This window comes from Amphiura filiformis, chromosome 9 (genome assembly GCF_039555335.1).
Source record: "Amphiura filiformis chromosome 9, Afil_fr2py, whole genome shotgun sequence".
NCBI classification, from domain to species: domain Eukaryota; kingdom Metazoa; phylum Echinodermata; class Ophiuroidea; order Amphilepidida; family Amphiuridae; genus Amphiura; species Amphiura filiformis.
In genome coordinates this window covers 63,597,022-63,623,318 of record NC_092636.1, presented here as the reverse complement: position 1 = coordinate 63,623,318, position 26,297 = coordinate 63,597,022, and the positions used below count along the sequence as shown (strand labels likewise).

Here is a 26,297-nt window from a genome sequence, read left to right as displayed (position 1 = left end):
CCAAATATCACTTTTTGAACTAATTTAAGACTCTGCAAGGTGTGAATGATGTTAGCACAGACACGGTAGGGTTTTAGATAAGCTTATGAAATCGGCAAATATAGTCCACGGCCCAAGACAGTGCACTGTTGCCTTGGCTCTTGCACTGGCTGCAGGCTTGCACTCTGTTTTTTGTAGCTTAAGTTACACTTACTTATCAGTTTATTGCCTATCAAATATCATTATAAACACTTTATTACTTCATATTTTTAACCATCATAATTCAATTATATCATTTCGCAACTTACGAACGACTCGGAACGAGTACGTAACTTCATGAGACATAGGATTTTTTCCCATTTTTTTCCTCTAGTGTTGGTAGGCAATCTCTGGGAAGTGCAGATTAGTAAATAATTTAGTGAAATGTATTTTACAATACGTTATATAGTTACGATGGATTTTGAGACTTACGAAGCGCTACGAATCGTCATAAATTTTGGTGAAATGGATCCCCATTGATGTAAGTGTTATGGAAACTTATGGAATTCCGGAAGTAGGGCCAAAAAAGTCCGGAAATAGGCCGAAAAAAAATCAATTTTTTTTTTTTCCAATTTTTTTGCTCTAGGCATGTAAGATCAGTCGATTTTGAAAAAAAAAAAAAAAAAAAAATCACGAAAAAAAATTTGAATTTTGTATTTTTAATAAAGATTCTGAAAACATAATAATGATAAAATTGGATGAGTTTTTCACCCAATGCAAAATTTATTGGTCTCGCTATGAGTTTTAAAATATTGGACTCGACTACGTCTCGTCCAATATTTTAAAACTCATAGCTCGACCAATAAATTTGTGCATTGAGTTCAAACCATCCAATTTTATATCACACTTGGTCTGAATGCAAGATACAAAATTGTTGGCATAAACATTAACAAAAAATGCTACAATACGGACATACGCGCGTATATTGGACTATTTGACCCTATTCCTTCCTGTATTGAAAATCTTGAATTTCCAATTAAATTTAAGGATATGGTAGATTCAGCCTCTAAACGAATAGGACGGATTTCTTTGAAGAAACCCATATTTTGGGCTAACGATTCCTGGTTTCGCTCATGAATGACATAGTTTAGAGTGGGCGGATCTAGCTAGTAGCATCAGCCAGCACATGCTCAGAAAGATGACTAGTATAAGAACGTGGGTCCCTAGTCTCTATTCTTGACCAGAAAATTTTAGACACACGAGAGAATCGATTTGGATCATAAAGGACATAACCTATACGTCAGTCGGGGTTTATCCAACTGGAATATATAATGAACCATCGTTATTCTGAAGTTGTGTGTCGTCCAAGGTCTGAAGGTAAATGAAATGATCAATCCGAGTCCCAAGTTTGGTATTTTCCAACTGAATGCAAGATTTACCCAGTGTTATGTTTCATTAGGTATGCATGACTTCCAAATGGATAACCACTCTCAAAGAATGTTTACGTAATGAATATATCTCTCATTGTAAGAAAAGGTACAGTTTGTATGGTTATAATTTAGGGCGCACAAAGTTCGACGTCGTCGAACAGGCTCAGATAGCTAAACTTAACGTTTAACATTATCATTCTAATACCAACCACTGTAACTATATGCACATCAGTTATCCTTGCACGGTACTTTCTTACCATCAGAATAAGGATATTCCGCACAGTGCGACTGCCGAATGCTAGATAATTACAAACCGTTCATTATATGAAGTGCTTTATTCGATTCTCTCAGTACGGGTAGAAACCATGGTAGCAACGACTTTGCGCTGTCGATAACGCCGCCCTCAACGTTCAGTATAAGTTCCGATATCCAGGATTTATCAGTATGAGAACGCCAAAATCAATGTAAATATACTCTTGGATCCGTATGCACAAAACAAGTTAGATCAGGGTATAGCGGTTACACATAATAGCATGTGCACATATCATGTAACTCAGCAATGGTCAGAACGTTTGAATGGTATTATTACATTACACAATAAATTACTAGCGTTTTCGTATCTGTCGAGTAGGGATCACGTCAATAATACAAATCCGTAGTCAATCTGAAAGCTACAGGTACGTACCAAACCAATAGCAGTGTTTGAAATCTACATTACTGTACAACTAGGTTAGGAACCAGGTATAATTTGGTCCCATACCGCTATAGGTGCCTCGATATGTGCCGATTGTTCTCTCTGTCGTACCCTGCAGATATGATAAATTGTATCGAACATAATAATAATAATCGTTTACACAGTGCTATCGGTTTTTATTTAAATAAAACGAATAGCTCTGTAAATGTTCCGGGTACGATTGAAAGAGCCATCGACACCTATCGGGACACCGATAGCGCTATAGGTCCAAACTGTACGCGGTGCCTTATCAAATCTAACATGTCTTGCATTTGCAAAGACTAAGTGTTGATATTAGTTTTTCAGTTTGGCACTTTCAACAGCACATTAAAATTACATAAATGAATGTATAGCACGATTACACAGAATTCTATTCTTACTGAAAAGTGTAAAAAATGACATTGTTTTTATTTATTATTATATAAAAGCTTATCATTAAGCTTTATTGTGATTTATAATAAATAATTACTGTTCAAAATAAATATAAGTAAAAGAGTTTTTACCGTTCCGATTCCGATTGATTGAAGTTACTTTTGTATCGTGCCGAGGTATCATGCCACTTGGTCGATAGGTCAGTAAAATTGTCATGTCATTGTTAGTCCGTCAAAACAGGTTAGTTATCGGTCAGCCGATCGGTCAGTCGGTAATTTGGTACCAGTTATAACCTTAAAATTGATATATATATATATATATATTTTATTTAATGTGAAAATTATATAATACTTATCGGTTGACAGGTCGGTCAAATCACGTCAAGATATCAGTTACATTTGTTTGTCAATCCAGTCACTTTAGTCACATTGTCGTTTGAGACGAAAGTCTGGGTACAGGGTCATTGGGTCAGACTCGTTTACAATGGGCCTTGTCAAGTGATCAGTTTCTCAGCTTAATTAGTCGAGCATAAACATCTCAATTGTAATTCCTATCGATGTTTAGTTTATGGGCTGATTGCATCATAACTGACCAATGAAGTTGATTCAGTTTCTTATTGCCACAATATAGAGAAATCAAAACCGAAACAAAAGCATTGTCATGCAGAATCAACACTTGAAAAGGCCCAATGTCTATGCCACAATAGCTGGTCAATTTCAAGTCAGGTCATCAAGATTACTTAGTTTATACGGCTATTATGGGAAAAGTCAAGAACAATAGTCATACTTTTCGTCGACTAACGTCTAGATACATTGCAGATCGTATTTAATGTATCGTTAATGGCATAATTTGTAACTTATTGTAGAGACAATTTCAACTCCTCATCGTTTAGGATAGAAACTGTGTTAATTGCATTTACAACAGATAGTCCGTTTACAATCTTCGTTGAACGTAACATTTATTAAATTAACACAGGTTTTATAAGGGCGAATCCATGGTTTTTGTTATGGCATTATGTTGGCTTTCTGGCATGGGCATATACTTAAAAGTAGCCAATGTTTGGCTACCTGTACATGAACAAAATTACACACAGGATTACTTCAATACTCTACTCTAAACACATGTCAGTAACCAACAGTTGTCAACTGACACAACAGTAAAATGCACTGACACGGAACAGCTTCCGGGACCACATTCACAGGCGAATAATTGGAACACAGCAAAAGAAATCTGTTAGGCTGTGAATGTGGTCCAGGAAGGTGTTCCATGTCATGCATTTTGCTGTTGTGTCAGTTGGACAACTGCTTGGTTACTGACATGTGTTTAGAGTAGAGTATTGAAGCAATCCTGTGTGTAATTTTTGTTCATTTTTATAAACAAGATTTTAAGATATGACCTTGTGAAAAATTATAAGTTTCTTTTTGAGGCCAGTTTATACCACCTTCAAAATTACCCCCATTAGAAAGTCGGTAGTGTCGCCCTCTATAGATTGGCGACAGCATCAAAAGATGCCTAAGATCACACGCACAATCTTGGACGTCCAAGAATTTTGCTGTACATCGACGAATCACAGGCCCAGAAATATCGAAACAACCAATCATCTGAAGCGTAATCAATAATTGACCAATTAAATCTTAGACGCCTAAAATTTTAGACGTCTAATTTTGACCATTAGCCATGACTTGATGGACGGTATTTTGTGATTAAATTTATACAGCCACACATTAGCCAGTATACAATCACGTAAGGTTGCAAGTGGAATTAAGTTATGTCATAAATAAGCTTGGTTGGGACATGTGTTTCATTCATATTTCGGCAATTCTTTAGTCGTGAAATATGTAATAGTAATAGTTATTCCACGAGTGGCCTTCAGGCCACGAGTGGAATAAGTTACTTGTACCAGCCCAGAGTGATACATGGCAAAAGAGACCACTGTCTGGCCAACACATGTTATTTATTACACTAAATGCTGTATGTTGACAATCTATTTTTACAAACATGCTGAGGTCATGGTTGTGTCCTAAAAGTATACACCCTTGTTGTGAGGTTACATAATGTTGTCTGGAAAATTTTAATTAAAAAAAAGGACCACTCTCTGGGCACACCTGTTTATGAGGATGGTACAAGTAGTCTACCATGTCATGTGTTATGTCTGGAGTAGGTCATCTCTTTGGGTGGGTCTGTTTACTTTTTGAAGTATAGCCTATACTAGAGGGTGGGACAAGTAATCTCCCATGTGACTAGTTTATGTCTGGAAGGGAACATGGGAGTGGTACATGGGTTTCGACTCCACTCAGAGTGGTACTAGGCAGTAAAATCACCAAGTATGGTACAAATTAGGCTAATTATTTTTGGACCAGTTACATGATTGAAAACTTTGCAGCCCAAATTGCAAAATGCTGATAATAACCGCTATCAGTTGTATTAATATTTATTTATTTATTCATTTATTTAATATCTATTTATTTATGTTGGTAGGGAAAAGGTTAACAGACCTCACGATTTCACTGAGACCTCATATGGATGATACCGTCCATCACTAAATCATGGTAAATGGCCGATCTTGGACGTCCACAAAATTCTTGTGCGTCTAAAGTCTTAGACGTCAAAGATTTCATTGGCCAAGAGTTGATACACTTAAGATGATAAGCTGTTTGTGATTTCTGGTCACGTGATTCGTTTATTTACGCGTACCGCGAAGATGCATCTTAGACGTCCAAGATTGCACCTTGGACGTCCAAGATTAAACGTGTATAATCTTTGGCGTCTTTTGATGCAGTCAGCTATCATTGTAGTTATATACAATACATGTGGTTGCGGACGTTTATAGCTTAGATTTTTCACCTCAGTATGGGTGGGGCTGACAACTGACTATAAAGAACAGTTAAACATAATAAAGTTACGTCTAGACCGACTTGCCTTCTCGCCTGTTTAATAAATTAAGCGAGACAACCGATATTTGCACACATTCATGTCTAACATATTTACTGTGATATGTACCTTAGTCACTTACGGTGACCAAACATTACATCGCCTCTTTTTGTCAAAATAATTTACTGAATGTTTTACCCGTATAAAAGTCACATTTCCATACAGATACTGTATTTACAGTATATTTATACTGTATATAATCAACGAAAACGCATTTCAAAGTTGTTTGACATAGATTGTTCTATTTCAAGAGAGGCAAACCGTACGATGTAAATGCATATAGGACGCAAGCAAGCAAGCGCATGAATACCATGCATTCTTTGCAACCTTTTTTAAAGGTTTACTAAGGTAACAACTTAGGTTTCAAAGATTATTCAAACACGGAATAAAGCTCATTTCCTGTTCAATATACACTAGCTGTGTCACAGTATCCATACATTCATAATGTGACAGTCTCCACGGTATTTACCATGACCATCAACATTGGTAAGATACCGATTATAAGCTCAATCTTTGTCAATCTTTGTTGTAAACTTTAGCAAATTTTAGACACAAACAAAAATTCAACGTTATACTGATACTGCGATTATGTCGTTGAAACAAGTTGTCGTATGAACAGGTAACATCATTTGGAGGCAGTACTTACGTTGACTATGAAACAAATGATTTTGGTAATACTTGGTCTAGTGGCTCTTGTGGTTAATGCTGTATTCAAATAATACTGTAATACTGTATCCTGACCCATTTTCATAAAACTGAATTATACAATTGAAATCTTAGGAAATGTTCATAAATACTTTGGTGGGGGTTGGAAACGTTGGAACCTCGGACATTTGATCCCCTTTTTAAAACTATTTTTGAGCCCCCATATTTTCCACGCCCCCACCAAAGTATTTATGAACACTCCCTTATAATAACTACAAAACGTGTCAGCCACTTGTTCAAATAAATACCCCTGTAAGGCTAAAAAAATAATGCTATGTCTCAAAGCCATGCCAGTTTAAAAAACGAATGCGGTTTTGCCAAAAAAGGAAATAAAAAAGGAACTTGCTGTTTCAGCTGACATGGACGCACTAAGAAAAACGAACGTGCGCGTGGGCTTTGAGACAACAATTTTTTAGCCTAACCATCACCTAAACATATTGACTAATAATTCATTGATGTACATCTCTACTGTCCACGTGTTAGCTCAAATCACCGTCAACAAATCTGAAAGGATATGCTCTATCAATTTCACACACTGTTGAAAGACATTTCTAGATGATACTTTGCCTTGGTTTCTTCATATAGCTGTATGAAGACAAACGTCAACTAATCACATTTTATAGCTAGATATATTAACATTATTAAGTATACTTTGAACACAATAGTCTTTAAAATGTAATAATTAATAACTAAAAACCATGGTCGTAATGGTTGGTGCTTAAGGAGCCCTCTGACTTGTAAATACAGTACATACTTCCAGTACACTGTAAACAAAAGTGTTGTAATTTCAAGTAGTAACGTTGCTGGCACTGTTGCGTAAAAATCTTCTGTAAACTGTAAAATTACCGTAAAGGTACAGTTTTAAAGTATCTCTACAGAACATTATTACGGAACAGTTCCGAAATATCCGCAAAATACCACCCATTTGTTTTTACAGCGTACGGTTACCCATTTGTTTTGGACAATTTTAATAAACCCCGTACTAAAAAAACAGTGAGCTAATACTGTATCCTTGGTCCAGTAATTTATTAGTGTCAAGAAGTTAAGTTGGGTCGCGATGAACGCATACAAACTTCCTACGTTGTTTGTTCGGGAATCAAATCATGATAAAGCACCATGTTACAGTGTGGTTTATATTCGAGAAATTACGGTGTTCATAAGTTCATAATTTTATTGTAACTGATGTTTATGACGTTGCTGAATTCAATGTAACGGTAACAACTCCCATCAGCTTTTGGACGCTTTTGCCACTTTGTTCTGTGTAACTGATATAACATGATGTAATTTACAAAAGATTATCTACAATTTTATCCAGCTACACATGTACAAAAGGCAAAGAATGATTAAATTAAGCTGTCTTGATGCTAGTTGTAGGCAAATCCCGTCAATGTTTCTGTACCTATTTTCAGTTACGCAAAGCTATACACATTCGTTGAAATATGTAATGTTTTCCGACATTACACCTTCCGATGCTGAGGGAAAATGTCGGCATAAATCAGTTATAGCAACGTTTAAAGTTACAATAACAGTGTTTTAATTTATCGGCGATTGAATAGTTATTATATAACATTGATCGTTATAAACTTTACCAAAGAAGTGATTTGATTTATTGGTCAAACTCCAAACGCTCATCGGCATCAATTAAACCATTTACTTGTTTGTTCAGCGTCGAACGTGGAACACCGCATCTCATGATCACGAGCTGCTTGGTTCGACTCCCGAGTCGGCCTTGTTGTTGCTTCAAATCTTTGAATGTTTTCACAGTTGAACAAGATTTCAAATGATGAAAGTCTTGTTTTATTACCGACTCCTTTCACTGACGAAAAATGTCTCTTAACACAATCTTCGGTCCTAAGACATCGATGATTGGCTGCTTCAAGATTTTGTTGTAAAAAGCTGCACATCCATCATATAAAATACTTCTACGTTATGGTGGTCATCATGTTAAGTACAGGTGGTCTTAAGAACTCCCGGCACATTACTCATACGGAACAAACCTCCTGAAAGGTAGACAAATCAGAAATTAGAAACTTCATTCGAACAAAAAAATGGACATAGAACATTGCATAATGAATTATGGCGAGAGTGGGCGTGTGCGTTTGCATCGCAATTTATACTTTGCACGATTATCTCAAAACGAGGTTCTACCCGCGAAGTGTATGTTATGTGTGCGTAAGCCTGTCAAACACGTGCTTTAATTACCGCGCATGCTTTGCAAAGGCCGTCTGGCGCGTTGCTAGCAAAACGCGTGATATAAAAAGACACTTTTTGCGCATGCATTTCCATGGAGAACCTTGTTTTGGTAACAAGATGGCGGATCCGTGCAAAAGGCGAATAGCCATAATAGCGATATAGTCTGTATACCTTCCTCGAATCAGTAAAGTAAAATAAAATTTTGAGCTTTTCTCCAAAACTTATTTTTTTGCAGGAATCTGTTATGCTAGTTGGATTCCTTGCATCATTTCTTTTCTGAAAATGTATATTTTTATATACTTCTCATCATTATATTTTGAGACAAACAACAATAAACAACAATATCCAAATTACTGATGTGAACATGTGCTGTCAATGGTGACATTCAAGAGTGCCGATTGGTTACACCGGCATCACGTGACATCGCGTATTTACGTACAGCGTTCACGTTCGTTCGCCTAGTGCTCTCTATTTATAATTTATGTACGTAAATGCAGTACGTAAACGTGCGACGTTAATTTGATGTCATGCCAAGCACCGCAACCAATCGGTATTCTTGAATCACATCAAATTGGCATCACTCGTTCAAGTATCGTATCCACGACGAAATTCTTATCCTGTCTGTTACTATTAAGGGAGGGATGTAGCTCAAAATGCCTGTCCACTTATTACGATTTCGGTCAAATTTTAAATTGTTTATTCTTTGCAAAATATTATAAGCAACACTAAACTGTCAAAAGTTTCCTGGTCATTTTAAGCCAAACTGATGAGGTAAATTGAAAGAAAACTCACTTACTATACAGATGTTGCACTAATCATTTCACGTGTGGCAAAACAGTTATAAAAACAAATAACTGAGACCAGCAGGAATCAGTAATATTTTCAGACATTTTAATTACAGAAAGATTTTGCATTTCGTTGTACAGATCTTATCATTTAGAGTGTCTAGATTATTCCTTTTAAACATCAATTTCACTACAAGCATCACTGTTTTTCTTTTTCATTTACATCTTAAGATCAAAGGAAAAACGTGTCAAACAACCACATTTGCATTTACTTCATGTTTAGCAAGCACAGTGCCACAAACAGCAGCGACGGTAACGTGGGTTAGTCTAAGGTGATAAAACGGGCGACCAGGGTTCCAATCGCATGCGTATTATGGTGATTAAAACACATAATTAAAGACAATGGGTCCACAAATGGGTGGATGTGACAAAACAGGACGAAACGAGAGACATGGAGTTAGGTACGTACTGACACTGATTGGTAAATTCACACGGATTCGTCAGAGGAAACATGGGTATAACTAGTAACGGTCACCGTCGGTGTGCAGGTGCGATTGTTGTTTACCGTTTGACGTCGCGTTGACTGGTACCGCGAATCTCCACCGCTCACGAACGTGTTATTAGGAACCTTTTCTCGTTTAACACCACAACACCCAAATGCTTCAAGAAATCCCTGGCGGAATTTTTTGTTCATGAAACAATAGACGATTGGATTGACACATGCGGAGACGTAGGTCATCCACTTGACAAAGGCAATCTCAACTGGAGATATTTTGGTGAAAGCATTTATCTCATCGTAAACACTCCACATTAGTAAACACCAACTTGGTGACCAACAGATAAAGAACAGTATGACGATAACGATAAGCATTTTGACAACTCGCTTCTTCGCATCACTTGTTGATGTACTTCTTGCCACGTGACGACTTTCTTTGATCTTGGTTTTCTTAGCTACAGCTCCGCTAGTTGTCATCATAGCAGAATCCTCTGTATCTCCCAGCTTTGTTATATTTTCTGATAACGGTGTTCCATTTTCTTCTTTTTCTGTTGAAATAGAAAATAGCATCAGATGTCCATTAGTTTTGACCCATTTCCATTTGTCTATATGAGAATGTAAAGAGCCCTCCCGTACAAAAACGTGGAAAAGTAAAGTCGCCGTTTGTGGAAGATCTAAACGTGGTATCAATAATAGTTATTGAATATTGCTCACTGCGACCTATTGCGCAGGTAAGCACAACATTTCAAATGTACTTCGGTCTTTTGCGCCTTTTTGGAAACATACATTTCTTTTCTTGTTTTTTGTTTTAGTTGTTGTATTTTGTCTGTTTTTTTATATATGTTATATAACTCACTTTGCCTTTAACACCCATTGCCATATTCATCTTCAAAAATCATTTTGATGATTTGAGAAGATTGGTCAAAACCAATCGTGAGATTTTCCATTCTCAGTTTGCAATTCCATTCTCAGATTCACAATACGATGCGCCTCCAGCGTTTGCTGGGGGAGAGGTCCAAATACGCAGTGCATAAAGGAAAAATGTCGACATCCAAAGCCTGCGTCAATATAATCATGTTACACGCGAATGCGCAGTAAAACTGTAATATAAAATTATGGTAGATGAATTTTCTTCTAGTGATCACACGGAATCCTTCTTGGAGCTGTTTTCAACATTATTATCACACTCGCGTGAAATTCAATGGTGGCTAGAACGACAATGTCGATCCTAGAGGTCAAACATTGGACTAGCAAGAGCAACCGCTGGCGGCGCACCGTATTGTGAATCGCCAGAATTATAGGCAACACGAACTGCCGTAGAAGATGAGCTGGTCAAAGATATTGTTTAATGTGTCAACTCCTTCGCAAGTCCTCTGCGGATCCAATTAAATGCCTTATGACCCACCTGGTTGTCTTATCAGCCTTTCTTGGAGTCTACATGCTAAACAATATCTTTGACCAACTCTGCACGCCCTTTACATCAGTTCTGTTGCCTTTAAAAGGAAGCAGTAAAATGTGAGTATACAACATTATTTTATCTTGGAATTGCATGAAAAGAATAAAAATTTCAGTCGTAAATGGCATTTCAAATTAACTTGTTCAAAAGTTTTGAATCTCAGCCTATCCATAATTGAAGTATATTGGTCTGAAACTAGTAATTGAATGAGTATTTGTGACGTAACGACAAATCAGACAGAACGACAAATCAATACATCATCCGGGGCTGAGACGGGATGTTAATTACCGCACTGGAGGTAGAGGGGAAGGTTGCGAAAGTTACTTTACCAACTGTAATGTATCCGTTGTTGAAGTGTGAAATTATCCACTCAAAACTGTTTTGACCGATTTCCTACGCTGAGTGCAGTACTTATTTTGTCATCGAACCTTCTTTACTTTGTTGCTCTTGCTGCGACATAGTGCCTTGTTGACTTACCGCTTTTCGTTACTCTCTTCTCGCTCACCATTCCTTGACGTAATTCAAAAATGATTAAGCCGTATGCAATAGCCATCGTCAATAGTGGAATCACCATCAGAATCACAAATATAGAAGTCTGAAAAAGGTTACATAAACATAAATATGTCAAGTTCGCTACACTTGAACACTTCACATTGATAAGTATCAGTTTTACCATCCAAATACGAGTGTATTATTCAAAATTAGCAGCGCACATCGACTTGAAACTACTTTTTTAATTTGCACCAACATACGATTTCCTTGCTTTGGATGCTCGTGTTAAAGTGGTCAACCTTTTCCCTGTTTCCTTTATCCCTGTTTCTTTCTTTTTACTTCTTCTTCTTCCTGCTCTTAATAAATTTATTTGATCCAATATGAACTTTTAGGGCCATAACTCTTTTCTGGTACTTCAAGGTTTTAACCAAAGTTGTAAATTGGTTGCAAGACTTAATGGTTGCAAGACTTAATCACGAAATACAGGGTGTCCCATAAAAAGGTTAAATGTGAAATATAAATCGCATTTTGTGATGGTACAACATAACAACAGCGTGTGTACAGATATTATTTAGTCATTCTTCTTGTACTTGTCTGCGAAGTTTCAACTCCGTATCGTAAAATCAACTTAATCTACATGTAACCTTATTTGGGGTACATGTATATTTTGCTGCTGCCCTATTCCATTAACTAACACATACAAAAACAGTACCCTTATTGCGCCTTCTTTTCTCCTATTTTAGAAAAGTTGATCAAATATATTTTGGTTTGTAAAGAAACCTTTAATCGTTGCTTTAATCAACCGAAAAAAAAATTACAATCGGCTCACAAATTTTGAAGATATGCTCTTCTTATACCCGTTTTGTCCACGGAGGAGGTTTGGCTTCTTTAAAGATTGAAAAGGAGTACACGTACCATGCATGTATATCAAACATTCCTCAATGATAAGTAAAAATATCACAAAACGAGGGTATAGATGCATGTCGTTCTTTTCTTGAACCCACTTACTCTCCTGACCAACTTGATGCTTTCTGTGACCTCATGGAAATTGTTCTTACTTGCAATAATTTCACATTTGACAGCACAAACTACAAGCAAATATTTGGGACCAGTATGGGAACGAAAATGGCGCCCTCTATGGCCTGTCTTTTCATGGGCCGTCTTGAAGAACGTCTGCTCTCTTCAATCTCCAAGAAACCCCTCATGTGGATGAGATATATCGATGATATTTTCTTTCTGTGGACACATGGACCTGATGAACTTCAGCACTTTGTCAACTTCTGCAAGTCATTCCATCCAACTATCAAGTTTACCTCTGAATCTTCAACCAAGGAAATACCCTTCCTAGATGTACTGGTATCCATCAGAGATGATACTCTCCACACAGACCTGTACTCTAAACCCACTGATTCACATCAGTTTCTTCACTGGACTTCCTGTCATCCCAAGCATACCAAGTCAAGTCTTCCGTACAGCTTGGCTTTCCGGTTGAACCGCATCTGCTCCTCCCCTGAGACGCTTCAGAAGAGAAAAGTTGAACTTGAATGCTTTCTAAAGGCCACATACTGCAGTTACTGTCCGTTTTCCTATACACAATACACAGTGCTCTCACCATTGACGCGTGAACTCTACAAATGATGTACGTTGGAAGAATGGGCACATGCCTAGTTAATATCACTGTGTGAAAAATAACCAGCCAATATTTTAGCTATTCTCCAAACTTCTAACAAATATATTTCTCTAACATGACCTAAAATTACAGCTAGGTTAGATGTTCAGAAATAGTCGCACTTTTGTAAAATATGAGTGAGGGCAAGGCATAGCTAGCCAACTCCCCGTGTTAATTGAATGGAGATTTGACCGAAAATATTAGTATCGGATCGCTCACTTCTGAAGGATGCCACTAAAAAAGGGTATAAGCTACATTTTAACTATTCTAAATAGGTTCTAGAAAATATAGTTTTGTAACATGTCCCTAATTTTTAGCTAATTTAGATGTTTGGAGAGGGTCGCACTTTTGTGTTTTAGGAAGGATATGTAAACGACAGATAACACCAAAAATATGAAGAAATTATTTCCAAACCGTGTTAAGTCAACAATCATTATGTTGCTCATTTTGAAGAATGCTGGTTAACAAAAAGCAGGTCTTTGTCTCATTTCGTGAACAAAAGTACACATACCATTGTTTCCTTTCGTTTCCTTTATAATCGGTTACCCAACTGAAGCTATAATACCAGCTTTATTGTGATGTCGCACATTGAAAACAGACACTTGTGCACAACCAGAGAAGATCTGATTTAATCAGTTGAGCTGCTTCAATGAGTGTTATCTTGGTTTAATAGCTTTTAATGGGGTTTAAGTCCTGCAAAGGTCGAAATGAATTCTACTGTAGACATGACTGCATCATGAGAGGCTATCCTGGTTCTGTTATCAACAGACAAATCAATAAAGCTCTAGAGATTCCTAGATCTGATGCTCTCGAGCCTAAGACGCCAGACTCTGATAATCCAGAACGCATTCCACTGGTCATCACTTACCATCCTTCGCTTCCCAAACTTTCTCAGATACTTCACAAACACTTGCGTATCTTGCATTCTTCAGATAGACGTAAGAAGGCTATTCCTAACCTACCCATGGTAGCTTATCGGAGAAGTGCTAACATCAAGGACATGATTGTACGTTCATCCCTACCTCCAGCCCAACCTCCTCCCAGAGGCTCGATTGCATGTGGCTCATGTACTTTATGTAATCATGAGATCCACTCTAAACCTAAATGGGGTGGTGGCTTACCAGTCGCACACACCAAGAAAGGGTCGTCTTTCACTAGTTCTTCCACAGGTGAAAGTCATGTCATCCACAAACACCTCAGTTGTCAGAGTGAGAATGTGGTCTACCTTATCACATGTGCTAATTGTCAAGTGCAGTATGTGGGAGAGACTGGTCGTAGCCTGGAAACCAGACTGACTGAGCATTGTGCTGATGCTCGTCTTAACAGAAATACACCAGTAGCTAAACATTTCAACCTCCCAGGACATTCTGCAAATCACATCACTGTCATGTGTATTGACAAACCCCCAAAGACTGACACTTTCATGCGAAAGAAACTTGAGAAAGACTGGATCTCTAAACTTCAGACAACCCAACCACTTGGCTTAAATGTTAAAGATTAACATGCCAGTGTATCTTTAGGCCTATGGATCTTGTTAGCAATTATTACTGGACCTACATGTAGGCCTATATGTTTGATGTGTCAATTCACATTTAGCTTTCTTATTGTAGGCCTCGTTGCTTGCTAATATTTTTCCAGCTTTTAGCAGTCCCTGTATCACTACCTATTTTGGCATATTTCATGTCAATTTGCAACGGTATTTTACTGTGCTTTGGTTTTAGTGATTTTTGACTTTATCACTTTCATCCGCAGGCCTATATCTGTACATGCACTGAAATTAAATTTTATCATGCATGGACCACATGCTTTCTTACTTTCTGTTTTTCTACCTCCCCTTCTTTTCAGTATGCATATTACACTTTAATATTTGAGACCTTCATTAACTTGTGTTTTATCCAGCAATTTTTGGCTTATTTTTCACTATACATGTATTGTGTAGGTTTATAAACATTATTTGTTCTTTATTTAATATGCATTACTTTTCTCATAATATTGCAGTTTGAGTGACATTAGTCCACTTATCCTATCTATTCATTCTCTACAACCTCTATTGATTGTGACCCCACTTGACATTCACTTCCTGTCAATTAGGACAGTACCCTATTGTCCTGTGGTGGTGCTCATTTACATATTGTTTCCCAGTTTAACTTTGTAGTGAATTTGCTCTCAATGAGAGAAGACACAACTTATTTTGCTCTGAGTTTGCTGTCTTTTTTGCTACTTATTTCAATTTGAACTTGCCTTCAATTTTTGACTTGAATTTGATTTTAAACTACAGCATGTAGTTTTTGTTGTTTGCTTTGTATTTTGTTGTCTGTCCCTGAAGAAGAGCAGTTTATCTGCTCGAAACGTCGGTTGCTTTTTGTCTGTTCAGTGTTTGACTGCTATGTACACAGTGATTTTCATCACTTCCAGTGTACTGTTTTCCTGACACTCTTGTGGGCTCTGGAATTGGCAATTTTGGCCATCGAACTTTGCCTGTTTTGTGCCTACTCTGGATGTTTGGTTAAGCATGTCTGTTTATATGCACAGTGATTTTCATCAGTTGTTCTAGTGCAGTTTTGTATTACCGTTGATCCTTGTTGTTATTGCAGGTTCAGCACTTACTTCTGTGGGCCTTGGAACTGGTCAATTTTGGCTATCGAACTTTGCCTACTTCTTCGGCCTACATTTGCTGTTTTTTCCCCATGCATACTGTCTAGTCTGCATTTTACTTGTTTCCCCACATTAAGTTGGTGTACCTTGCTTTTTTCTTTCCTAAAAATATCAACTTTATTTAATGGGCTTTACTGGTGGGCTTATGGGCTACGGATGTTGTTAAGTGTCATTAATTTGTGGGCAAAATGGATGTGGGATGGGACTTCTTTTGCAATACGTTACTTCCCTTTTTGGAATAAAAGGTAACCCTGAAAAGCGCTGTGTGGTTTGTCTTTGGTTCTTCTGAAGCGAGTTTACTGTACTGCTCTGCCCTCTACTCGGTTGCCTCATTGACGAACCTTGTTTAAACCCTGGTACTCATTGCATCAATTGCGTTGCGTACCAGCCTTGTGCGCTGGATACTTGCGAATGCAGCAGTAATACGGTTGCGAAGATCTCGGAGGCTAGCTGGTGATCCTAGCTCATAGATGTCGCTTTGGATTTTGCCTCAAATGAAGAAATCAAGTGGTGTCTCTCCACAGCATGATGGGTACATTTCGTAAAAAGGGCATATCTTAAAAAACTGTGAGCCGATTGCAATAATTGTTTTGGTTAAGCTAGCGATTATTAACATACCAAAATATATTTGATACATTTTTTAGAAATAAGAGAAAATTGGATGCAATGTCGGTTCTGTTTTTCCCAAAATACTTACTAAAATGACTTTCTTGAATATTTCATGAGGCCACACCTCACGACACATGTAATCCTCCTCATTAAGAGGTATCAATTTTGTAAAGACAATGGTCGGTATAAAGAGAAGAAATCCAAGAATCCAGACAGCAGCAATAGCTCGATACGCGTGCCTCTTGGTTTGCCATATACGGGACGATAACGGGTTACATATGGCATGGTATCGCTCTAAAGATATGGCTACCATGGTCCACACAGATACCGTCACAGATACACCTAAAACACAGAAAAACAAAGAGAAAGAAATGTTTTCGTTAAAAATGCGATACTCTTTCAAATTATGCAATAACAATCCATGCGTCATTTATAAATATTATAATCATCAATAAGGACATTTTGTTATGCGGATAGAAACTTGTTTTCACAATATAAGTTCGCGATGCCGCATGCGTTGTAGAGAGAAAAACTACAACTGTCAATTATTATGAAGGTTTACTATTTTAGATTCGGGAAAAGGTTAGCAAGATTTGAGAGAAAACATTGCCTTTTTACATAAATTATGACTCATGTATCCCACCGGGAGCAACTAAAGCTTCAATTTGAGTGCAGGAAACAACACAACCTAACTGAAATGGACCCCGATTTGCAGTGCTACTATGCTATTCCCATATTTATGGAATTTCTAAATCTTTATTTAGAAGTTAGAAAGTAATTTTTATGCTGTATGTTTGCGATATATTTGAGGATCGATTACGGAATCTTGATAAATACATTAACTATTTACTCTACATCTAGTGTGAAACGCGATCATTTATAAATATCTTGTTTGTCTAAAGGTTAGAGCCTATGTACACTGAAACAAAAGTGTAGCTTTTGACATATCAGATGCAATGTGACACACAACTCGCCACACTTATCAGGGCAAGTAAACGACCTATTGTTATAATGTCATTATAGCATTTTGGGAAAATATCAAACAGCAAATCAAACATCTTAGATAAGATTAGAGTTATGTTTGAATGATAATTTGAGGCCACACAATGGAATTATGGAATACTTTTTATTCTTGTTCAGGTTGTGTTTTACACGGACGTCCGGAGCAAGGATAGTCCACTGTTATAAATAAATACATTGTGATTTGGGGTGTGTAGTGTGTGGGTAAGTTTGGGTGGGGGTGTGTATGTGATTGTCGTGGGGTGGAAGTAGGGGTTGGTGAGTAGTTGGGAAGGCGTTTAAAGCGTATTGATTGATTCACGCCCTAACAGATACAAGTTGCCAAGGAATTAAAATAATACCTTCCCATAGCTCATAATCCAGCTCGTTGATAGCCAGTTACAAATTACCTGTTGCTAGCGGTATTGAACTATAATTTAGCTATGGCTAAAGACCTTTAAAAGCGATTTCAGTCCATCTTTTGTGTTTAATAGCTGGACGCAAAGATTAGCCCGAGGCGTTTGATGGTCCGAGTATTTACAAATCTGTCAGATGACGACAAGATCAAGCAGTTAACCTTGCATGTATGCTGATAAAATCACTGCTAACTATTGGAAACGACTTTAGATAGCTGTATTAAATAGTTACAATGACGTTTGGCGATCTCAGTGATTTATATAGACGGTCAATTAACCGGTACTCAGCTTGCAAAAGGTATTAGGGTTTTCTCTTTAACATTCTCATTTATTGAGGAGGTTCTATACGAAATTCAAATAAAGCACTTTTAGCTCGAAGGTCTTGCGTTTCTTGAGATTTGTCTAATACAAACCAACCATTTAAGCGACACAATCTGATTCTCAGCTTGGAGTTTGTCAGAATTAAAGGTACATTACTGAACTTGAAAGACATTGGACAATCGGCGTTACTTTCATGTAACCATCACAAATTTCTTATATCCTTAACCCTAACCCCCTAACCCTAACACTAAACCTAACCCTAATTCAAACTTTAAACTCTAACCCTAAACCAGGCCCGTACGCAGGATTGTTTTGTGGGGTGCTGATTTTGAAAAAGTGGACTTTTTTCAAAGGGGGGCGATATTGTGAAAAGTGGACTTCTCCCTAAAAATTTGGACCTTTTTTGACCAAAAAAACCTAAAAAACCTGATTTTTTTGCACGCTTCGCTCGCAAATTTTTAAATTTTAGGACTTTTAAATTTTAGGACTTTTTGTATACTTTTGCAAAATTGCACAGGTTATTGTCGCCCATGCGTACGGGCCTGCCCTAAACTAAACCTTAGAATTCGTGATAACCCTTACATGACGGACAATCAACATAATTATACGAGTACGAATTGGGAAGGTCAGTGGTAAACACTACTCTTCAGTTTCAAACTCTGCAATAACAACCTTTGTTGAGCAAAATCTAACCAACGTTGAACAAAGTGTGCATGCTATTATCAACTTTAGTAAACCTTTGTACTAAATGTTTACTCAACAAAGTTAACTCAATGTTTGGTGAAAGTCGTAATATTTTGCAATGTATGCTAGAATCAACGGCTTAATATCCCCCACCGACGGACGGAGCACTCTCGTGGTATATTAGAATCGTCCAAGAGAAGTTACGCGCCACAAGAATTAGAGGATATTCAAACATTATATTTGTTGCTTCTCTTTCAGGTCAACACATGGAGTACATTTAATAGCAACAAGATTTTCGCATTATTTTTCACACATGCTTGCTGTTTAAACGAGATCGATCATGACAGTTCTTTAGCAATCCAAAATATTTAATTGCATTTAGCTACCCAGAATATTCAACAGAAGAAGTCCATATTCTGTAAACTAAAATACTTATGTAACACTGCCGTCTTTGAGCATTATGATCGATGGAACAGCAAATATGAATAAAATATTCGACTTCATATGCAACTTCAGGTTTTTTTTTGTGCTTTTAAAGAATTTCTTCATACCTACAACACACCGATATTGACATTACAAGCTAAGGAAAATATATATATTATATGCGTATTATTATCATGATTATAAGATTTTTCAGCTGTTAGCACAAATTAATATGGCCCTGCATGCATCCTTCTTGTGAATATTTTAACATTTTACTGAGAATTTAAATAAATTCAAACATCAATACACATTTGATCATCCAAAATGTGACACTGATACTATCACTCGCGTGTGTAGTAATTTGCAGATGAGAGCACATAACATTTGGTGTCAATTTGCTTACATTATGCAGATGTTCGGATTGCATATTTGGATTACACATTCAGAGAATTGTCAATACGTTGTCCTGCTAGACTAAGATTTGCACACCTGTTTGTTAGATTGTCCAGGGTAACATGATATTGTTGCCCTTAACAGGATAACTAGATCGTCTAAGCCACACTTGCCCAAACTAAATCCAACTATAAATACGTTATATCTAACAAAGCCCATCTTGCAGGCATGGGCGATATTCTAGATAAGAAAATCATATTATATTGATACATGAGATAACTTTTATCTCAATTTATTGCAATTACTGTCAGTCATTTTCTAAGATAACACGTAATGTGGGTCGAAAGGGTTGTGCTACGTTAAACTATCAACTATTAACTTATAATAGGGATGCCCACTGTCAATACAGTTTCCACTAGAACGATTTTTCATTCACTGTGTGCGTGGACTCACACACGTATTGTCTATGGAGAAACTGATAGATACAGGGTGTCCAAAAAAAAGAGGCCCCTCATTGCGCCCTCTTTTTCTCCTATTTCTGAAAAGTTGATTAAATATATGTTGGTATGTAAAGAAACCTTTATTCGTTAGCTTTAATAAACCAAAACAATTATTTCAATCGGCTTACAACTTTTGAAGATATGCCCTTTTGAATAAAAGTGCCCGTTTTTCACTCTGTCCACGGATAGCAAACAGAGTGGTTGGGATGGCTCATGCTAGGGAGTGGCCTGCACGATCACCAGAGCTCACACCACTTGTTTTTTTCCTTTGTGGCAAAATCCAAGATCTTCGCAAACGTATTACTGAGTGCATTCGCAAGTATCCGGCACACGAGGACGGTACGCAACGCAATTGATGCAATGAGGACCAGGGATGAAATCTGTATTCGCCAAGGAGGCAACCAGGTAGAGGGCAAAGCAGCACAGTAAACTCACTTCAGAATAACCAAAGACAAACCAATCAGCCTTTTAGGGCTACCTTTTATCCTAAAAAGAGAAATGACTTATTTTGTAAATTAAAAAAAGAGCAAGAAACAACAAAGTAAGAAAGTAAGAAACATAATAAAACAAAAAGGCATAAATAACCAAGACAAATTAAGTAAATTATTGCAAGTAAAGCAAAAGAAGTCCCATTCGGCATCCATTTTACCCACAAATTAATGACACTGTTAACAAAATCCATTGCCCATAAACCCACCGGTAAATCCCATTCCATAAATAAAGTTATTTTATAATGTTATCATTGAGGAAAGTTTGATATTCATGCGTGGTATGTGTACTCCTTTTCAATCTTTGAAGTAGCCAAACCTTCTCCGTGGACAAAGTGAAAAACGGGAACATTTCTTTAAAAGAACATATCTTCAACAGTTGTGAGCCGATTGATATAATTGTTTTGGTTTATTAAAGATAACGAATAAAGGTTTCTTTACATACCAACATATATTTGATCAACTTTTCAGAAATAGGTGAAAAAGAGGGCGCAATGAGGGGCCTCTTTTTTTGGGGACACCCTGTACAAGAAATCCCAGGCCTGTTAAATTAGCTCGAGATACTCTAGCTAAAATACAGGTTTACATTTACTATCTTACATTATCTTGCTGTATTTCAGCTAGAGCTCCAAACGACAAGCTTCCGGGTTTTTTTGAGAACAATACTGTTACGTAAGATGAAGAAGAAACCCGCCTCGGAGCCCGCCCTACTCATTATTTCATTGTACTTATTACAATTTGCCTCCACACATTACGTAATCAACACAAAGCTTTTGTGAGGATTAGTGAGTGGATAAGAAATTGACAGTGGATAATACGAAGGACACGCCGATTGTTAGTTGTCAATCATGAATTGCCGCAACGTATTAATATTTTACTGCATGGCATTCCGCAAACACCAAGACAAATTATGCCGTATTTTTCCAAAGATCATCTCATATGAAGTAAACTAAATGCGATCTGTACTTTTGTAACATTCCGATCGCTTTTGATCACCTATTATCGGCGAATTTGCTTGAAAACACGTGAGTTCATGTTGTGTAAACATAATTAGCATAGACACAAATGAAATTACGATGCAATACAATGCAATTTGAATGCGCAGCAGATCTATAGAAATAACATTGCCCGGTTTTATGCAGAATTAGACCCTGTCTGTGTTAAATGGCGTACATGACTTGTTTTGATCCAAATGTAGGCCTATATCAGGGTGTTTCAAGAAATTCCTGATTCCACCAGAAAACATTAACCAAATTTTTTCCTGTTTGGTCAGTAAATAGAGAGGACCTTCCTTCATGAAGAGATCAACTTTTTTTATTGAAAAATTTAATGAGATGAGAACTACAACAGGTTGAAGTGACACCATTCCGTGCAGCAGGTGTTCAAACGCAATTATCTCCGAATTTGGAGTGAATCCGACAAGCAAACTTACATACTCATAAAATTGAACTATTTTTGAAGACAAAATGTGTAGGATGTTAAGAAATTTAAGAATGTTTAAGCCTACCGCGGCCCATCTCAAATCATGCACTAGTCTCACTACCATGTCCATTTCATATATTGCTCAATGTAGTAAAGATAACCTTTGAGTTGGAGCAAATTTCTCAAAATTGGTAGTGATTAATGTTACCAAACTTATGCCATGATGAAATATAATAATTTTTGAAGATAAAATGTGCTGACTTTAAAAGATTGAACAATGTTTAAGACTACCGCTTTTCATTTGAAATAATGCACTTATTGTTCATCTCCTCTATGGAGATATTTTCCATGGCGGCCATCTATGATCATGCTTGAGGTTTCACCAAACAAACCATGGGTTTTGAGGTCTTATATCTTTTGTTGTATGTCAACAAAATCGATTACATTTTCAGGATGATCTTATTTTCATGTTGTTATAAGCAAATATAATGTTCCAGATAAGCTAGTTAATAAATACATTAAGAAAAAGTACCTTAAAGTTGCACTTTCTGTTAGTATTCCTTTTTGGACTTTAACTTTTAAACATGTTCTAGCAGCCCTATATAAAACCGTGACACTCGAAAGGCCATATCTCTGGAATGAAACGTCCGATTAAGATTATTTAAACGCCAAAATGTTTCTTTCATCAATTCCCAGCCAATAAGTTTTTAGTGGACATGCCTACTTATAATAACTCATACTACTGAAGATTCTAGAATCGAGAAGAATATATCACTATTCCTAACAGTAATATCACAAATTCGCATAAATAAAAGGGTGCACTTGTCGGCTGCTACACGTTGCTTTTTATTATGATAGCTAAGAATTAAATACCAGACTCATCTCAAATGGAGGTCTCTTTAAATCATCCCCAAGTCACAAGGAATATTCTCTGCATTCCTCCAGGGGATGATTTGAAATGGCCTCCACTTAATTTGAATCTGGTATTTATTCCTAGCTAGTATGTAAAAGGAGCCACTTCAAGCAGCCGATAAGAGTATCCTATTGATATGGATATACATTTATGTAACTGGTAGATCTCCAGTAGATGGTACCACACTAGCAACCTGGACAGATTCGGGAAACCAATTAATATCTTTCGAAACTAAAGTTGAGGGGCTGCGAGCAACATGCATTATGTTGAATCGACGTGTTGTTGTAGATATACCTCACCCTCCCTGTGACACTGGAGTGATATGTTGCTGTTGCGCTGAATGGGAAAGTTAACAGAATTCACACTTTCTCAGTAGCGTATACGCGAACGCAAGTTAACAAAAGCTAACCGCGAACTGGAACTTGTGTGCGTATATACAGGCTTACATGTTAATTTCATTCTTTTGGAGAAGGCGGCTACTATGCTATTCTCGAGAGTCAATTAATTAGTTATTTAGTTTATTTTTGCTTTGTGTCATAGCGCGGAGGAGCGATAACTGAGTCTTGACCCATATTATCTCTTTACTCTACATCTAGTGTGAAATACGATCATTTATAAACATCTTATTTGTCTAAAGGTTAGAGCCTATGTAAACTGGAGCAAAAGTGTTGTTTCCAACATTTTAGATGCAATGTGACACTCAACTCTCCACACTTATCAGGGCAGGTAAACGACCTATTGTTGTAGTGTCATTATAGCATTATGGGAAAAGATTATTGAAGTTAGCCCAATGTATGAAAACAAATGTCTCTTTATATAGGCACGGGAACACAAGCGTATGTAAACTTTCCTGCTGTACTTATCCTATAGTAATTACTATTTGTGACGCGATCAAGCAAAACTCGGCAATATTGATTCTGAGATATAGCCAAACAAAGGATCTATTCCCCTTTGTTTCCTTTTGTTTTGAAAACTCATCAATTGCTCATATCTTTGGAACTGGTTGTTCAATTTCAATGGGGTATCTGCAAAATCCAGCTTTGTAAATGTTTTTTACCATCCTATAATATAGAAACTGAAAATTTAATATTTCCGAGTTCCGACTGATTTTGCTTGATCGCATCACATTTACTAATTACACATAAACTGTGTTCCGGTCGATTTTTACACGGAATTCCGCAGCCAGTGAGGTACATATTGGTATTGATGTATCAAAGAAAAGCGTAGTAAATTCCTTGTAAAGGTGTGATATAGGATGTGTAGGGGTGTGTATGTCAGGTGACGGTAAAGGATGAATGTTTTAAATCATGTCGACTGACACAAAACAACAATGACACAATCTGATATCCAATCTTGTTTGAAAGAAAGGTGCAGTAGTGAGGATCACCTGTGTTGAAAGACAATGGACCAGTGGCGTAGCCAGTGGAGGAGCGCTAGTCATGCTAATCATCGGTGCATTACAAATACAATTCACAATTTCCGTCAGCAATACCATTTATTCCCATCAATACATTAACAAGTTTGTGCCCCCCCCCCTTCCGAAAACCTGCTACGCCAATGCATTGTACCATCAATGTAATTAACGGGCGGATTTGGACAATCAGTGGTAAATAAAAGTTACTGCAATTATATTTGCAGACGTCACCTCCGAGGGACGAATCACTCCCATGGTCCCTTTTCACAATCGTGTGAGACAAGTTACTTGCCTCAGAATTTTTTTTTCTATGTGGCTATGGGCAGAAAAATATTCCAACAGTATATTATCGATTCCCTTTCAGGTCAGCACATGGAGTAAATTTAATAACAGCAAGATAAACATTCCTTTTTACACATGATTGGTGTTTAAACAAGATCAATCATGACTGCTCTTTAGCAATCCAAAATATTTAATTGCATATAGCTACTCATAATATGATTTCATAGAAGTTTTCATAGTAAAATGCCAAGAAAAACTCACATTTTCCATATAATTTCGGCAATCCAGTCTGTTGCTTTTCTCAATGGCGTATGCCAATCGATCCTTTGTTGGATGGTTGTGTTGTTTCCTTGTTTTTGTTCTTTTGTTGGAAAGCATACTATCTAACAAAAGGATCGATTGGCATACACCTTTGAGAAAGGCAACAGACTGGATTGCCGAAACTACGATTTTCATACCTGTTTTGTTAAATTGTTCAGGGTAAGGGATGAAATAAAAACTCGATCGGCGGTTGACCGCCGGTTCGGAACCGGTGGTAAACTGCCGGTCAATCGCCGGTCGAGTTTTGATTTCATCCCTAAAATATTTTGTCCTTAACAGAATAACTAGTGCCCGAGCCACAGTTGCTCGCACTAAATCGAAATGTAAGTATGTTATATCCAGCGAAGCCCATCTTATAGGCATGGGCGATATTATATATTTTAAATCATATTATATTGATACAGAAGGGTAAGTTTTATCTAAGTTTATTGCGATTGCTGTCAGTCATTTTCTAAGGTAACAGCTAATGTGGGTTGGAAGTGTTGTGCTACGTTAAACTATCAATGCATACTAACTATGACGATTCACACGACTGTGGATTCAACAGCGCCATCTCTGGAACCGAGACTTCATTGACTAGATAATTTAGTAGCATACATCAACAAATTCGCAGTCAGAGGAAATTACAGTAAATGACCGTTTCCCTTTCCTTTTCAAGATCTCTATCAGCAGCTGAGCTGCTTTCATCCCTCCCGCTTCAGTCCGATGACGGACGGACAACGTCAATGCACATTTATCAGAAGTAGTGCCCAGCAAACAATGCACACATCGATCCTTTCCAAGATTTCATTCTTTTTACCTTTCGTTTCTTTTCAAATAATAATTCAGACTCATCACAGGTTACTAATATATTGATATCATATATTTATACTTAATTTATTTTATTTATTTATTTATTTATTTATTTATTTATTTATTTATTTATTTATTTATTTATTTATTTATTTATTTATCAATGCTAATGTTAAGGGGTCCTAATGAACAAACAACACAATAGGGCAGCCAGTGACCTGGACTGTTTGGGTCAGCCAGTCATCTAGACATATTGGGACAGCCAGTGACCTGGACATATTGGAGCAGCTAGTGACCTGTACAGATCGGGGTAGCCTGTGTAAACTCTAAACTATTTTCGCAACTGAATTAGAACTACATAAACAGCTAGCATTCATGGTACGCTGTGTATTGGACCACGAAATAATGTCTACTTCGAAGAACATAGCACTCTATGGTTCATTTA

At 37.1% G+C, this 26,297-nt stretch overlaps 1 protein-coding gene across 5 annotated transcripts in view; it reads right to left on the bottom strand.

The window, feature by feature from the left end:
- Window positions 1–4,921: 4,921 nt before the first annotated feature.
- Window positions 4,922–26,297, bottom strand: part of LOC140161303 (cholecystokinin receptor-like) — a 346,691-nt gene continuing 325,315 nt past the window's right edge. For 4 of the 5 annotated variants that reach the window (XM_072184775.1, XM_072184778.1, XM_072184776.1 and 1 more), the window contains 4 exons: window positions 16,573–16,826; window positions 11,537–11,654; window positions 9,577–10,151; window positions 4,922–8,129 (listed from right to left, as the gene is read on the bottom strand). In XM_072184775.1, coding sequence (XP_072040876.1) covers window positions 9,595–10,151; window positions 11,537–11,654; window positions 16,573–16,826 — 929 coding nt within the window. In that variant the 3' untranslated portion in view covers window positions 4,922–8,129; window positions 9,577–9,594. The remainder of the gene's footprint in view (window positions 8,130–9,576; window positions 10,152–11,536; window positions 11,655–16,572; window positions 16,827–26,297) is intronic. The other variant, XM_072184779.1, reaches the window with a different exon arrangement.